This window comes from Oncorhynchus mykiss, chromosome 11 (assembly GCF_013265735.2).
Source record: "Oncorhynchus mykiss isolate Arlee chromosome 11, USDA_OmykA_1.1, whole genome shotgun sequence".
In the NCBI taxonomy this organism is placed as follows: domain Eukaryota; kingdom Metazoa; phylum Chordata; class Actinopteri; order Salmoniformes; family Salmonidae; genus Oncorhynchus; species Oncorhynchus mykiss.
The window spans coordinates 33,692,947-33,710,892 of NC_048575.1; the positions used below are offsets into that span (position 1 = coordinate 33,692,947).

Below are 17,946 nucleotides of genomic sequence, written 5' to 3' on the forward strand. Positions count from 1 at the left end.
GACACCCGACAAGACCCAAATCCCTGTCATTCGCATGAAGAAGAGACAGAGACATCGGGGATGTAGGTTGGGGTGCCTGGTAAGGATCCGACAGCAATCCCCCTCTACCATCAGTCCTATTAGCCAACGTGCAATCATTGGATAACAAAATGGATGAGCTCTGATCAAGACTATCCTACCAATCGGACATTAAAAACTGTAATATCTTATGTTTCACTGAGTCGTGGCTGAACAACGACATGGATAACATACATCTGGCTGGGTTTTCGGTCCATCGGCAAGATAGAACAGCTGCCTCCGGTAAGACAAGGGGTAGTGGTCTGTGTCTATTTGTAAATAACAGCTGGCTCACAAAATCTAATATTAAGGAAGTCTTGAGATTTTGCTCACCTGAGGTAGAGTATCTCATGATAAACTGTAGACCACACTATTTACCAAGAGAGTTTTCATCTGTATTCCAGGTTCCACCTGTCACTAGAGGGCGGCAGAGACCGCCCTACATACATTAATGACACTAATGACATTATGATTTCCCTGTTAAAAGAGGTGCATTGTCTGGTTTCCTTTGCAGAAGCTTGAACTGTTTACTGTGTGCGTTTGTTTCCTGAGTGAGTTTTCTAGACTTAATGGTTGTTGTTTTTCGAGTGTACTGTGATCTTTTGGCTACCGTTTCTCAGTAAAGTATTTATGTTTATCCTTAACCGCTGATTCATTGTCTGGTCTCTTCTCTGCACCTGGGTCCAACCTCACCACATCCCAGCAAGCTTCTGCCTAAACATGGACCCAACAGAGGTCACCCAGATCAAGAACGTTGTAACCCACCAAGGAGCGCTGCTGCGATGGCAGCAAGAACAACTCTCCCAAATATTAGCGACCCTTCGGGCACTTACCGACTCCCTCCAACCACAGTCCAACCTCAACCCAGGAGGAGCCAATGTCCAAATCTCATCGCCCAGTGGTACAGACTTCACCGTAGTTCCTCCAGGGAACCTGCACCGGGAACCCAAGATCCCAGCCCCTGAGCATTATGATGGCCACCCGGGAGGATGCAAGGGGTTCCTCACTCAGTGGTCTCTGGTGTTCGAGCTACAGTCCTCCTCATTCCACACCGATCGGGCCATGATCGCGTACATCATATCTCTACTCTCGGTCAAGGCCCTGGCAACGGCGATGTGGGAACAACAGCCACCAACCTGCAGCTACGTATTAGCCTTCACTACCGAGCTGCAACGAGTCTTCGACCACCCAGTCGACGGACGAGAAGCGGCCAGTCAACTGTACAACATCTGCCAAGGGGCCAAACCGGTGGCTGACTTCACCATTGAATTCCGCAACCTCGACTTGGAATCACACGATGACATGTTGTATGGTCTTCCCACTACATCTTGGGAAAGCATACAGTTTATTAGGCTACAGATTAAATACATTATGATGAACTTCACAGGGTGGTGAAAGTGCAAGGCGATGCTCCTTTCCAATAAATATAGAGGGTATATTTGGCTGCCTTTGACAAATAAAAGCAATCTCGCTCTTTTATCCATAATGATCTCTTCAAGTAGGCTATAGGGGATACCTACAGTTGTACAACTGAATGCCTTCTGGGGCTGCCATAACCAACATCCACGGCACCCGGGAAACAGTGCCTTGCTCAGGGACAGAACGACAGATTTCTACCTTGTCAGCTCAGGGATTCAATCCAGCAACCTTTTGGTTACTGGCCCAACACTCTAACCACTAAGCTACCTGCCGCCCCATACATACATACATACATACATACATATACACACACACACACACACATATATATATATATATACACACATACATGGTTGTGGCAACATGCTGTGGGGATGTTTTTCATTGGCAGGGACTGGGAAACTGGTCAGAATTTAAGGAGCTAAATACAGGAAAATTCTTGAGGGAAACCTGTTTCAGTCTTCCAGAGATTTGAGACTGGGACGGAGGTTCACCTTCCAGCAGGACAATGACTCTAAGCATACTGCTAAAGCAACACTCAAGTGGTTTAAGGGGAAACATCTAAATGTCTTGGAATGGCCGAGTCAAAGCCCAGACCTCAATCCAATTGAGAATCTGTGGTAAGACTTAAAGATTGCTGTACACCAGCGGAACCCATCCAACTTGAAGGAGCTGGAGCAGTTTTGCCTTGAAGAATGGGCAAGAATCCCAGTGGCTAGATGTGCCAAGCTTATAGAGACATGCCCCAAGAGACTTGCAGCTGTAATTGCCACAAAAGGTGGCTCTACAAAGTATTGATTTTGGGAGGGGGGAGGGGTGAATAGTTATGCACGCTCAAGTTCTTTTTTGTTGTTGTCTTATTTGTTTGTTTCCCAATAAAACATATTTTTCATCTTCAAAGTGGTAGGCATGTTGTGTAAATCAAATGATATACAATCCCCTGAATCTATTTTAATTGCAGGTTGTAAGGCAACAAAATAGGGGGGTGAATACTTCACAAAACACTGACAGAAGTGCTGATGCACAACCACATTTCTAAATGGCACCTTGTGTATTCTACTATTCTAACTCTTAACAGTAAGTTGAGACCACGACTATGACCTGGAAAAAAAATTCAGAGGGTGGAAATTGATCCACAGGCCTACAAAAGAGGGACAGGCCACCAGTTGCCTATGCCTAATATAGGGTAACCTTTTGGACACAGACTATTTTCCAAGACAGAATAAAACAACTTATTAGTTATCAAAATTCAGAATAAAATTGCATCTATATTTTTGTTATGTCTCATTTGCATACCTTATATATGTTTGGGTCGATTACATTTTCAGATGGCAAACTTACCAGAGGAGTAAACTCTCATACAAACACTTCATGCATTGGGCTGAAAATGTGCACACAAATCTTGTATCTGTATGGTTTCATTCTGCTAATATGTGTGGCAGAACTATGTAGACTCAATGTAGATACACACACGTCATTAGGAGTTCCTTTTTATTTTCCACTTGGATTCAAGGTAATAAAAATGATACACAGCTGAAAACACACTCACACTCTCTACACATTGAAATAATAGGTGTTTTAAACACCCCAATAATAAAGCTTCCTTTTCTCCCAGCAGCACACCTGGATTGCATCCAAAATGGAACCCTATTCCCTATATAGTGCACTACTTTTGACCAGGGCCCCTGGTCAAAAGTAGTCCACTATATAGAGAATAGGGTGCCATTTGGGACAAACACCTGAAATTGAGCAAAGATTCACACCGAACCAGGCGTACCAACCAATCCCGCTGTGATCTATACATAACAAAATATAAAAAAAATATAATCTGTATTCCCATTTAATAATGTTTTAACTACTAGGAGAATTTACAAACAGTTTGACACAATGTTTTTTTTTTCTTCTCCTCATGGAGAGAATAGTCATTGGTATACAGTCGAAGAATGCAAGTAATCTTAGACTATTTTTGTTTTTACAAAAGCTGCTGTTATTGCTTATTTGATGCTCCTTTTTTATATCCACACTGCATATGATTCCATGGAGTCTCACCTCTTAACTATTGTCAGAAATAATAAATAAGAAGAATAGTCAGCTCAGGTATATGTGATTGCACTTTTATTCCTTTAGCCCCCCAACTATTGAACTGAATTGGTGGTAATACCTGTCTGATTATATAGGGAAGTGACTATACATGTAAGCAATATATAATTATGTACAATAAAATTGAACTGGTATAGTAGTGACAAAAGCACTCAATTCTATAATACAAAGGCAATCACAGATTGCAAATCCGCAGGCCATAGTAAAAATGTCCTGTCTCCTTCTCTTAATGTATGATCATAAACTTTAATGCCAAGTCTGGAAAATTCTAAATTGGAAATCAGCCATTCATTTGAGGGGTCATAGGTCACCTCCAGGTTGCACACCATATCCACAAAGTCAGCCAAGAGGTGAGTTTTCACACCCGATTACATTCAGGTGCCTTTTTGTTAACATTACTGATTTCACTGAAACCATGAATATGCTTACTTAGTGTAGTATCATGGTACAATCTTTCAAAACATGGTCACATCATCTGTGATCTCATGTATATTTGGTTTGGGGTTATAGGTGTTAGCATTCTAATTTCTCTGATATATATTTTTCTTGGTTAATTACAATATTGGGAACACAATACATGTCATCGGTGACATACTGTTGGTCGCTGTCTCTGTGAGTGTCAGACATTTTTGCACAGCTCTTAAATGTTTCCCTTTTACGGTCATTTTGTACTCAGCCATAACAGACCTGCACAAATCCACACGCGCACACACACACCTGCAAAAAGCTAATAGTTCCCTCTTACACTGTAAAACTGAAACAAGTTAACTTTTCATTTCGAAGAATTGGAAGGGCAAATACTGTCCTGCCATAGTGAGGGAGGAGCTAGTGGCCATATAGCCTATTTCATTAGGCCATATAGCCTAATGCTATATGGACCCAAATAGGTATAGCCTAGCGGCTAACTGCTAGGCTAATGCTATATGGACCCAAATAGGTATAGCCTAGCAGCTAACTGCTAGCACAATGTTATTTGGAATCAAACAGGTATAGCCTAGTGTCTAACTGCTAGCCTAATGCTATATGAACCCTAACAGGGATAGCTTTGCGACTATCTTCTGGAATAATGCTATATGGATCCTAATAGAGATAGCATAGCGGCAACTGCTAGCCTAATACTTTAAGTTATTTTGGCCACCAAGAGGTGCAGAAGTCATGGCACGTTAAGTCAAGGGTGTTCTGGCTAGCTCTTTGTTATAACACACAGAAAAGTAGTAAAAAAATAATAAGTATATTTTCTTTCAAACTGTCTCTCCCCATGACGGCAGACTTGGTTCCGTTACGCCTGTTCTCCATATTGTCAGTCTTCCTTCTTTCCCCTCTTTTCAGTCGTTGTGGAGTTTCTCGACACCACCCTGAAGGGAGAGAGAGAGAGGAAAGCCCATGTTCATATATCATGCTCAATATCAGCAAACAACAGACATCTTCCTACAGTGGTAACATCCACAATGGGGATTGGAGAAGACCATTATTGATGACTTTAACCTAAGGCTGAGTTCTACAGTTCTTGACAGTAGACTATAGGGCTAATATACAGTGGATCATGGTGTCCTATGTATAGGTACAACTGTGAGAAGATTATCTGATGTTGGGGTTACAGTAAAATGTGATACCCCTTCCTCAAGGCCTCCCTTACCCCCCCCTAAACGGTATATGTGTCTAGAGAGTTCTCCCTCTCACTTTTCCCATTTCTCCTGATTTAGAAGCATATGCAGAACATACCAGAAAATAAATGTACATCCCAGAACTTAGAGCAGTGGCTCAGTTCATTTATTTGGTCTCATAGAGGAATTGTTATTGCATTCAAGAGCGCTAAAGACAACATTAAACCAACATTTACAGACAAAATGACGTACATGACAACAACCACATAAAGAGAGATAAAGCTACATAACCAGTTATATAACTGTCTCCATAACAAGTTATAGGCTAGTGATGAAGGATTAAAGGAAAAGCGCTTTCAATGCTGTTAGGGCAATATTTCAGTCATTTCAAACTTCTGGAAGCACACACACACAAAAAAAAAAAAAAAATCAGCCAGAAAACTAAAAAACTTGAGTTAGCTTATCAACAGTTCAATCGCTGGCCTGATTCGATACTGTATAATGAACCAAATCTCAAATTAACACATCACTAAAAATGCCGTCTAGCTGTGTAAGTCCTAACCACAACTCTTTCTTAAATGGCCCCTCTACGGGATCGGTGTCCGCCGTCCCCCTGTGGGATGATTGAGCTAACATGCGCTAATGTGACATATAGACATAGACATATCTGATATGGGCAGAAAGCTTACATTCTTGTTAATCTATTACAGTCTATTGTACATGCTATTGTTTGAGGAGAATGCACAGTTATGAATTTGAATATATATCAATAAACCAATTAGGCACATTTGGGCAGACTTGATACAACATATTGAACAGAAATGCAATGGTTCATTGGATCAGTCTAAAGCTTTTCACATACACTGCTGCCATCTAGTGGCCAACATCTAAATTGTGCCTAAACTGGAATAATACATTGTGGCCTTTCTCTTGCATTTCAAAGATCATCAGCTATCAGCTACAATAATAATGGTAATATTCATTAGTGCACACTGTTGCAAAACGTTTAATATTGAACATTTATTTGCAGTGCCTCACTGTTTCAGTCCATTTTCTTTCTAGCGAATGCAACCCAGTTGACTGAACTCTAGTGCTAACGTGTTCCTGCCACACACAAGCTGGCTGCTTTGTTGAGAAACACAAGATGCAAGTTTGAAAGCATTTAAAAGGCAACTCTAAAAGACTGAATGAAAGGTAAACAGACTTAATCCATCTCAGAGAGAGAGAGTGAAACAGAATGAGAGAAAAATAAATAAAAGAAAGAGCAAGCAAGGGCTTGTGCCAACTGCCAACATTTCAAACACCATCAATGAAAAACAACAAGCAGGAAATGACCCTTTGGTACATTTGGCTGTAGGACTCGCTAGAAGACTGGCTCGCTACTGCGAAAAACAAAACAACATGCTGTTTTCACACTTTAATTGAGTCAAACTGTATAATGGACGTGACTGTGAAGAACTGTACACAGAATAAGGTTCAGACTTCGGGCGTACACCCGATGAAGGCATTATAGCCGACATTGTGTTGTGTCAGGCTTTTTCTCTCACAAAAGTTCGTACCGCACGAACATGTCAAGGTGCTGTCTCAATGTGTTCCTGTGCTAACAAATCAACAGAATTTGACTAAGAAAATAGGGGACAGGGCTTACCATGGCTAGCTGGCGTCCTATGTTCCCCACAGTCACTCCTCCTGAGAAGAATATGCATGGAAGCCAAGAGCGCACATACAGAAAGTCTGGATACGTGTATCTACAAGAGAGGGAGAAAAATACATGCGATTAAATTAAATATCTGCCCCAATAGTCAAATCCAGCCCCAAATAAGACACATAGAGACTAGCCTTAAAACAGGAATGGCAACTTAAACACAGTTTCAAAGACAGATCTCGAAAGGGGGGAAGGCAGCATTATTAAAGTTTAATGAGGAAATATAAAATCCTCTCCCTCTCAATTTCATCTCTCTCTTCCCTTCAGTCAACAGAAGCTGCAAGGCCTTTTGAACACAGCTCTTTGGAAGCCCCTCACTGAAGCAACAGTGCTCCCTCTCCCCATGATGTTTTTGAGGAGGTGCCACAGAGGCAGGTAGGAGGGCCAATAATTGGGTGTAGAGGCATGGGGGAATCCGTATCACCCCAAAAATAATTGCTTTCATTTTCATGCCTTATCTGTCAGATCATCTTTGATGGAATCAGGTGACTGAGACCAGTTCCAGAAAGCACACTTTAATAATACATCAATCACAAGGGAAATATTTCCTAAAAAACCCCCACCTATGTCTTATTTTCTTCACTGGCTGTACTAAAACTTTAAGGCAAGTAATGATACCATAATATAATATCATAATATGGTCCTGTGCAGCTCAGTTGGCAGAGCATGGCACTCGCAACGTCGGCAATATGGCTTCTATTCCCACTGAGGCACAACAACAAAAAGTAGTCTTGCAGTACTGTAAGTCACTTTGGATAAAAAGCTTCTCCTAAATGCATCTTATTATTATCATATATCTTGCGAATGCATTTTTGACAGTTTGTCAGCACGGTTAACCCCAATTAGTTGTCATTACGCCTCCAATATAATCTCAGTGTGCTTTGCATTTGAGTGAATTATAGAGTTACCACCCATGGCTGTATTTGTTAAAGACATTTGTTCATTTTCAGTCGTGAGGCCTTCACCAAGAGAGTTCCCAGGTGAATATTATAATTAAAACTCTTTATGACATTACATTTCTCATAAGGCCTCGCTTTACCCTAATACAGTGGCCTGAAACTCATGGATTACAGGCCACATCAGGCTTTCATGTAGGGTAGCAACATATTATTCACTTTCCCCAAATTCACAGATTTAAAAACATTCTTGGTTGGAGGATTTCCAGGAATCTACCAAGAGGGTTTTTTTTTTTGCAACCCTACCTGCAAATCACATTTTGTTGGCTTGCGAAGTGATGTGTAATTGAAAAATAAACAGTTGAAAAATATATGGCCCATGGAAATCATGAGGGCAGTTTACAGAGATAGGTGGGATGGATTGAGAGTAGCTGAGGGATGGGTTTAAAAGCTCATGTTCTATAATAGTTAGTACTTATACATAGTGTTTTCAGTCATATCTATCCAGAGGTAATGTATATTAAATTACTTTATTCTTGCTATGTAACTACTGTAGTAGAAAAATAAAAGTGCAATGTATGTCAAATGTGTGTATAAATACAACAAAATAAAAAGCTGTAAAATGTTTGTTTTTTTGTCCTCCGAAGAGGGGTGGATGGGCCAAACATTTTTAAATATGTATATTACAAAAAACCCAACAAAAAGTAAGGTGTAATTCATATTGGAATCCAGCAAGAGTTAGAATATCCAACAGCTAAAAATGTTATTCACCCATAACCTTCATACATAATAACTGCCAGGGTTAGGAGTGAGGACACTACCTAACAGGCCCACTACACCGCTCGCATGTGCGAGCGTTGCAAAATAAATTTAGACATCTATATTATTACATTATTGCTCCCACACTGCTCGCGTGGGCCTACGAGCGTCTGCGTTGCTAAAATAGAAGTCAGTTCTACTTCCGACGCAGATCGTGCTGCAAGTCCTGCCTCTCCCATCTCCTCATTGGTTTATAGAAGCAGGTACCCACATGCCATCTCCTCATTGGTTATACCCACGTGGGTGACTGAAAGATGAACGAGGTCGGCGCACACACGCAGCTGGTTTGGGTTCCGTGTAAGCCATTTAAACCGGAACAACCATTTCAGCAACGGGTGCAAAAAAATCTAAAATCTAAAAAAAACTAAATTATAGGATTAATTTAGAAAAATGTATGATATTTATCTTTGTGTAGCAGAAGATTAATCAAATCAAAATCAACCTGCAGTAGAGCATGCTGGGTAAAAAGTAAATGTATCATTATTTAAATTTTTTAGTTTAAGTGACTTGTCATTTAGTTTTGAGTCAGTACCACAAAGATTTTAAGTAATAATGACTTTTCATTGACTTTTAGTTCAACTTACTCTAAGTATTCAAGTTCAAAATGCCTTTTGGGTATACAGTGTGGGCTTAACTTCTCAGTGTGACGTGGTCAAACAAAAGCACGACTTGACTTACTGATAGACACCGTTGTAGACCAGCAGCTGTGTGATAACGGTGGCAAGGAATGCCGTCCCGATGCCCAGGCCGAAGCCACTCCTCGAGCGATCAAACATCCACCACAGTCCCAGGGACAGGGCAGCCAGGGTCAGGGACAGCTGGGCATTATTGGCAAAGTGTAGTTTCTGTGAAACGGAGCAGTTAAGGACAAAGACAGTATTTGCTTGCGTAGGCTCGAATCCGGGCCTAGTACCCTTTGACACAACCTTTCACCATCTTTCCCCAAGGTCATCCTCTCATCATCTCTTCAGTAAAAAATAAATAAAAATCACTTCAAATATGTTTTTTTTTTTTTAAGTATTTGTTTGAATGTTACTTCAAAGCATTACAGTGTGGGCGGCACAAGCAGTGTATATGTTTAAAGCAACTATAGGTTCCATACATACTTGGAAAGTATGTCAAGGAGTCAAAACAAGCAGGAATGCAGTGGGGAATTCAACCCACCGTCTCACTGACACTAGCTGAATTGCCTTCGGGGCTGTAAAAGTAGCACAATGACAATATAATATATCAAAAATAATCACAGAATGTTACTCAATTATGAATCTGTTACACATTTAGTAGACCCTCATCCTTGTTTATGCTCTGGATGTGATAAAATTACTTTGGTGTAAATATGCATCCATCCTTTTCTAGATTGGAGGTAGCCAACATGAGAGTGTGCACATTGTGAAGTTGTTGATGTTTAGAAAGGATACAGCACTGGCATGGTTGATGCCAACGAACACTGCAATGCATCTCATGACACTAGCCCATTCCCTCTTGAACTTGTGGGGCTCTCCTAGATGGCTGTCGATGCAGGGGTATAGCAGGCCAACAACAGCTGCAGAAAAGATAGTTGAATTAGTACCTCACATAACGGCATACATACAAATCAAACTGACTCATGTGGTTCGATGGTCTTGAAAATGGTATATTTCTTTTGAGTTTCAATTTGGGATAAAAATAGACTGAAACTAAAACAAACGACAATATCGCTTTCTACTTTCAGGCACATGATAATCAGTCCTTGCACAAACTTGTCCGTAACCTACAGTGAGAAGACAAGTCTCGAACCATTGTATCACTAAAATAAAAACGTTACAATTCAATTGGGAGACAATGATCTAACGTTTGTATTGTTTGTTGTTATTGCATGAATCACTGTAGCCTACTTCTCAACAGCATGGGGGAGGGGTTGGTGGTGAAAATGATTTATTTAAATTCTGACTGCACACGACTTCCTTGTTTCTCTTTTTCTGTAGTGGCATGTTCGAGGCAGCAGCCAATTATGGACCACCTCCACAGCTCGCCCGTTATGAAAGCAGCCAATGAAAAAGAAGCACAACCCCAATGACCCTCCATGTCCGGCTGTTTCTAGTGAAGCCTATTGGAGGGCAATATAAATACTAATGTATGTTTCCACCAGACAAAACGCTCACCATTATGGGCTCAAGGCTGAGAGAACATTTACACAATTCATATATAGAACAATAACAATGATGGAATACGCGGTAAATTATTATGTAGCCCAGGCTGTAGTTAGCTGCCTGCATATAATGGCATCATGAAACACACAAGCAGACTATCCCCATTCCACCCCCCATAAAATCCCAATTCACATTAATTTTTATCAAAATTAAAAAGTACATATAGCAACCTCATTAAGTCAGGGTATAGGTTTAAAAGTGACAACTCACCAGCTGCCGTGCCGCAGCAAGGGGGTATCCACCACGCTGATGAAAACAAAGTTGCCATCACCTCTTCGGGAAACAAAGTCACATTTCTTTGTAACTGCAGCAAGTTGAGCACCAACGCAAGAACTACTCCCACGGTGAAAAGGACGAGACCCCGCCTGATCAAGTGTGCTGCTCGCACACTATGCAGCGAGCCATATGCATTGCTGAGCACTGTTGTGACAATGGACATCATTTCTTCAGCTCTCGATGCGACCCAGTTTCCCCCAGAAAAAGTCTTAGATTCCACCCTAGATGCACAGGAGCGACTCCAACAGTGTTCTTCTAGTCTTGGCATTTGGCACTTAGAGTGCTGTAAAAAAACAAAGATGCGTTAATACATCATAGCTAACACAGATATGCATCCATACATTGTATCTCATCTAAATTAACACTGACAACAATGTTTCAAGATCACCACTAAGCTAGATGTCAAATAAAAGTGGTGTCTAGTCTGGCCTTTGTAGATCGTGTCTTTCTCAAACTGTTTAACCACTACAATGATTATCAATGGACAATAGCAAAGAATAATGAATTGATGTCTTCTTACCTTGGATGTCCAGACGTTCTAAGTGTATGATCTAGCGACAACCGACTATGTTCATTCGCACCTCGACAATGATGAAGCTGTGAGTTGTGCTGCTCTCTTACTGCTCAGACAGTTATCACGTAGTTAGGTCACATCATCGTTTTGGGGGAGAGGGAGAGAGAGGCAGAAAAAAAGCTGCTATTTCATTCCTGAGCGCAGACCTCATACCAGAGACAGGCTTCCTCTGCAGGAAAACAGCCACAGCTGTGTCGGGTGAGTCGCGTCGGCCAATGGGAGCTAGGCGAACGATATGACGCGACGCCACCCCACCGTTCAGGACAGACGACGTCACACGAGTCTGGCGCACGATCATGCAGTCGTGGAAGGTTTGAGTGGGATACGCAAACCAGTGATCATTTAAAATAAACTGAGCGAACTTCCAATTGAAAACTAAAACTTATTCAAAAGTCATTCCGATGCAGCAATGCATACATTTGCCTATTTGTCTACTGTAGGCCTATTATCTTACCGATAAAAATGCCAGATCAGCTGTGCTATCCTGGGCTCATAACATTAACTCTGTCCAACCCAAATATTTTAAATAGCTTACTGACTACTCCTTTTTGAGCAATTGTATATGTTTCAACAGGCAGGCCTAGTTTGATAGTTCTTATAGTCCATACCCAACATAAACTATTTAATTCTGGCAGGTGCCACTCAAGCAGACACCTTCCAGGCAGGTTGGTGAAAACCAAGTCAACAGGACAGCTTCAGCCATTGACTGTCGACCCAGCCCAACCCAGCTAAAGGACATCGATAACATCACCAGAGGGAGTCAATGATTGGATAACCCCCAGGTCTCTAGGTACTGAAACTAACAACAACAACAAGGAAACATGTTTTGCAGGTGTGATGTGGCCTAATATTCTGAGTGGTTACACAATTCACATGCATCAGGTGATGTGTAGATAAACAAATACTGTGTGGCACACCGGCATCATTCGATACATACATGCTACATGTCTGCATGCACGCGCACAGACCTCATTATGCTTCAAAGGGGTTGGGTTAAATGCGGAAGACACATTTCAGTTGAAGGCATTCAGTTGTACAACTGACTAGGTATTCCCCCTTTCCCCTTTTGAAACTGCTTTCATACTGGATTTGGTATTACATCTCAAGGTTACTTGTGTAGCCCAGGTTCTCTGATATCTCACCTGTAGTGATTGAGTGAGATACTGTAGCTCACCTGTGGTGACAATCATTATACCCAAGTCAATGTTTTGTCACACATCAACGTTTTAAAATCTCAATTTACACATACAATTTCATGCCAAGTCAATTTGCATACTGGCAACAACAGGGGAAACATGACTGAGTCACCTGCATGTTTCAAGTGTGACAACCATAATGTTTGCAACCTACTTAGTTGTTCCTTACTGAAAAATCACATGATTTCATGTGGAAAATCACATGATTTCACATGTTTTGTAAAAAAAAAAAAATTCACAAGGTGAAATTTTACATGTGAAATCATGCGAATCCATGTGGTTTTGGAACACTTCACAGGTGAGGATATTTCACATGAAGTTTCACGACGTCCTCAGGATATCCGGACCATTACCTGGTCGCAGTGTTTTCAACTTAAATATTTGACATACAGTACCCGATTACATTGTGTATGTTTATTTATTCAATTATTATTCAACATGTCCTCACCTGGGGTTTGAACTCACAACCTCTTGGTTTACGGCAGTCAAGCATCGATCGTCGTGTCACGGCGATAAGACCCTCGATTTTTATTGGAAAGGAGCATCACACGCTTCACTTTGCACTTTCACCACCCAGTGAAGTTCACAACTTATTTCATCTGTAGCCTAATAAACTGCATGCTTTCCCAAAGAGTCGTAGTGGGAGGACCACACAACATGTCATAGCCTGACTGCAAGTTTACTTTGATATGATGGTTGTTCTATCAATATTTGCACATAAAAGCGTTTCTATCTACGTTTCTCTGATGTGATATTCCTATCTGGGTTGGCGCCCCCCCCCCCCCCCCCCCCTGGGTTGTGCAGTGGCGGAGATCTTTGTGGGCTATACTCAGCCTTGTCTCAGGATGGTAAGTTGGTGGTTGAAGATATCCCTCTAGTGGTGTGGGGGCTGTGCTTTGGCAAAGTGGGTGGGGTTATATCCTTCCTGTTTGGCCCTGTCCGGGGGTATCATCGGATGGGACCACAGTGTCTCCTGACCCCTCCTGTCTCAGCCACCAGTATTTATGCTGCAGTAGTTTATGTGTTGGGGGGCTAGGGTCAGTTTGTTATTTCTGGAGTACTTCTCCTGTCTTATCCGGTGTCCTGTGTGAATTTAAGCATGCTCTCTCTAATTCTCTCTTTCTTTCTCTCTCTCGGAGGACCTGGATATAGGTCTATAGTCTATACCCAAAACAGTTTGGGTTTAGAGTGTTTCCCCCTTTGAAGAGGTGGATGACCGTAGCAGCTTTCCAATCTTTGGGGATCTCAGACAATACGAAAGATAGGTTGAACAGGCTAGTAATAGGGGTTGCAACAATTTCAGCAGATCATTTTAGATTGGTCTAATTTACTGCATGGTGATGTCACCATGGAAAGCCAAAAACCCCATCTCACCAAAACAGGCTGAAATTTCAGGCGGTATTTTCAAACACTAAACGGGCATTTTCATCCTTTACACAGTATTATTCCAACCTCATAGTGTGGGAATATATACAAAACGCGGGAAAATCTAGTGTGTCTGCCCGTGTGTGATATGAACAATATCAATATTTTTAAGAGTCCCCCCAAAAAAAGAGTTCAAAAGGCCCCGCTACAGACAAACCGGCTATCGGATGTGTATGTAGCTTGTTTTCCATACAGTATGTGTTTATCTACGTTTCAGGGATGAACCAGTTAGTAGGCAATGACAGAGCTCTGAGAAACCACATACATTTCACATGTGAAGTTAATGTGATAACATGTAAAAGCAACATGTGTTAGAGGATGCCTGGTTGCGCTTTGAAAGTGCTTTCCTCACCATCTTAAATAAGCATGCCACATTCAAAAAATGTAGAACTAAGAACAGATACAGCCCTTGGTTCACCCCAGACTTGACTGCCCTTGACCAGCACAAAAACATCCTGTGGCGTTCTGCATTTGCATCGAATAGCCCCCGCGATATGCAACTTTTCAGGGAAGTCATGAACCAATATACTCAGTCAGTTAAGAAAGCTAAGGCTAGCTTTTTCAAACAGAAATGTGCATCCTGTAGCACTAATAACAAAAAGTTCTGGGACACTGTAAAGTCCATGGAGAATAGGAGCACCTCCTCCCAGCTGCCCACTGCACTGAGGCTAGGTAACACTGTCAACACCGATAAATCTACGATATTCCATCATTTCAAGCGTTATTCTACGGCTGGCCATACTTTCCACCTGACTACCCCTACCCCGGCCAACAGCTCACCCAAATCCAGACAGCCTATGTTCTGAAAGAGCTGCAAAATCTGGATCCCTACAAATCAGCTGGGCTAGACAATCTGGACCCTCTCTAATAAGAAAGAGAGTTCGAAACCTCTCAGTTAAAAACGGTTAATTTTCACTTTTACCCTCCCCACTCAGACCACTCCCAGACAGTCTGAGCAAAATTCTTTCTTGAGAAATTGCTATTTGCTAAGAAGCTATTTTTGTTTCTTTTTGACCATTTTGAATTGAAAATAATCACAGTAAGGTATTTAATTGTTACAAAGAAATTATTTGTTATTGAGATAAGAATGGCTGCATTTAGACTTTTAAAATCTAAATTAGAGACAATTTTATGCAAGTCAATTTGTGATGCTGGTGAAAGTGTATTGGTTGAAATTAGAGTTGTTTCGCCAGGGGATTAATATAAATCGTACAGTGGATATATCCAAATGATCTGGCAGGAAGTTTCATAACATGGCTATAGTGTTTATTCACTAGCTGCTGAAAACTTTGTTGAAGGCAATGCCATGGGTGAATCATCAGTTTTATGCAAATTAGCTACTGAAATTAAGAGCGTGGCTTCTTGACCTAGAGCTAGTCTGGCAGGCAGAAAAAAAGCACAGACTGTATTAATCAGAATTTGAAATAAATCCTTACATTTTAGAAATAGACATGCCAAACCAAGGAAACATATAAAAATATTTCCATCGACCATGAGAATTTCACTCAAATAATGTTTTAGCATTGAACATGTATATTTTGATGTATTTGAGTGGTGTCAAAGTCTTACCCTTCTTCTTTTTGAAGTTGGCTGAAACCTGGTTGGTCATCTGAAAGTTCTATGTTGAAGTCTTAAGTGGAATTTAAGGCTTCAAATTGGATTCAGGAAATTGGATTCAGGACTGCTGTATCAGTCTATTACGCCTTTATAACTCAAGCAAAAAAAGTATTTTTGGGGGATTGAAAGTTAGTATTTGCCCCGTCTCGCTTTCTTAAATACTTTAGTTGTCATGGTTGTTCTGCAGCCCATGGACACAAATATGTATACAGCATGTCTTATTGGATAAGAATTCTGGGTCAAAAGAGAGGATTCCAATCTTTCGTGAACTGAAATGTTTATTTTCCCCTCTCTCACATCCCATTTGCTATGTCTAGGAGGGCACTAAAGCTGTTTTGGAGTGCAGAGCCTTATTGCGTCTCTGGTGTAGAGTACTGCACATGCTGTTTGTGGCGTAGAACAGACAAAGACACACATTCCCTCGCAATGTGTTGGCATGCAGAAAATTAGGTCTTTGAGATTTACTTTATGGCACAACATAGAAAATGCAATGTGTTTGAAAGAGATAAACGGGCAGGGCTGCACAGTTTTGACAAATCAAATCTTTTGACAAAGGGGAAGGAGGTCAAAGAGAGAAGGCTAGGTTGTGAACAGGAACCTCCCCAAGGTGAACCTACAGTAGTGTCACACTACCCCTATAATGCCATTGTCTTCCTATGGAGGACATGACTACATTGTTCCTCCATTGTTGCTCCCAGCTGAGAAGGAGTATGTGCTTGTTCTCCTAAATTAATACCCCCCCCCTGTAATTCAGGGGTTCCTTGTGTTGGTGGATAAGGTCCTCAAGCTGAGTGTAGGGGTTTGAGGGACCTGGTCCTGAGATCACACTGTGCACAGAAAAACACCCTAACCAAGGATGTAAGATACCACCATGAATTATTTTCCACTAACAGTTTTAACACAATAATATTTAATTACAGTATGTAAATGAGGGTGAGGAATTACAGGCCTGCTTTAACTTTTTACTGCAGTGGGCTGAATCAGGGTCACACAGAGTGTTTCTTGGTTGTCTTAAACAAATCGACTTTGAAACAAAAGTATACACCTCACCTCTCTGTGTTTTCATAATTTTCCGTCACAAGTGGCTGAATCTCACCAGAGAAATCATCAGAGCGAGGAAAACAGCTCCCCCTCTGTCTCAGTATGTGTATCCCATGAATCTGATGCTGTCTGGACAGGGAAACAGCTCCCCCTCTGTCTCAGTATGTGTATCCCATGAATCTGATGCTGTCTGGACCAAAAGAGTATAACATGGTGCCGCTGTAGCTTTTGATTGATTGAGGTCAGCAAGCATTTGGCCTCCCAAATGCTAAAAATATATAACAAATAAGTAGCCAATCAGCGTTGAGCTAAGCTCAACTGTGGGTTGTCCTGCTGCAGCAAAACACCCTTCAAGGGAGGCCAGTTTGGATTTGGCTTCAGACCACCCAAAATCACTTCCTTTGCGAAAGGTAATTTTCAGAGAAAACGTGTCTGTTTCTGGTCTGCTTGTGTTGATGTCCTGTAGGGCTAAATCAGCCCTTTCCTAAGCCATGCAAGGAGATGGGGATTTGGACGTGTGGTTTTGACTTAATTCTCTGTACAGGCCAATGATTACGATGGCAATTACATAAATGAATATGTTGTGTCACTGGCCTGAGACAATTGAAGTTAGCCTAGATGTAGCCTAGTTGGCTCACATTAACTAGCTAGCTAACTTAGCTGGTTCATTGTTTCCCATGCAAGGAAGTCAGGCTAACACGAATTTTAGCTAGGTAGCCTATGGCAACAAAAACTAAAAGTATTCAAAAACGAAAACATTTCCACTTATTCTCCAGTTCTAAATCAGTAGCTGTTTAGTAAACTCTCAAAAACATTAATTTGCTTGACCCTGCTGCAGGTGATATAACTGTTGTATGCAATATATGCTTTGTGGACTTCTCCGGACAGATGCTGCTCTCCCGTTTTGTGATGAAACAAACGTATGTGTAGTTTAATTTATTCCGCCACTCTGTGACTGTTGTCTTTTTGTTGTCACGGCCTTATTGTATATCAGGTGGCGTATGAACAAATGGCTTATAGAGCGAACA

The 17,946-nt window shown here is 41.3% G+C and overlaps 1 protein-coding gene across 1 annotated transcript; it reads right to left on the bottom strand.

Moving 5' to 3' along the window:
• Window positions 1-2,950: 2,950 nt before the first annotated feature.
• On the bottom strand, window positions 2,951-11,838 carry LOC110535597 (insulin-induced gene 1 protein). The gene is made up of 6 exons (XM_021620686.2): window positions 11,586-11,838; window positions 11,000-11,348; window positions 10,019-10,143; window positions 9,279-9,445; window positions 6,829-6,928; window positions 2,951-4,931 (listed from the first exon to the last, which is right to left on the bottom strand). Exons 2-6 carry the CDS (start codon window positions 11,331-11,333, stop codon window positions 4,902-4,904), a joined length of 756 nt encoding a protein of 251 aa, XP_021476361.1. The 5' UTR covers window positions 11,334-11,348; window positions 11,586-11,838; the 3' UTR covers window positions 2,951-4,901.
• Between the last annotated feature and the right edge of the window lie 6,108 nt (window positions 11,839-17,946).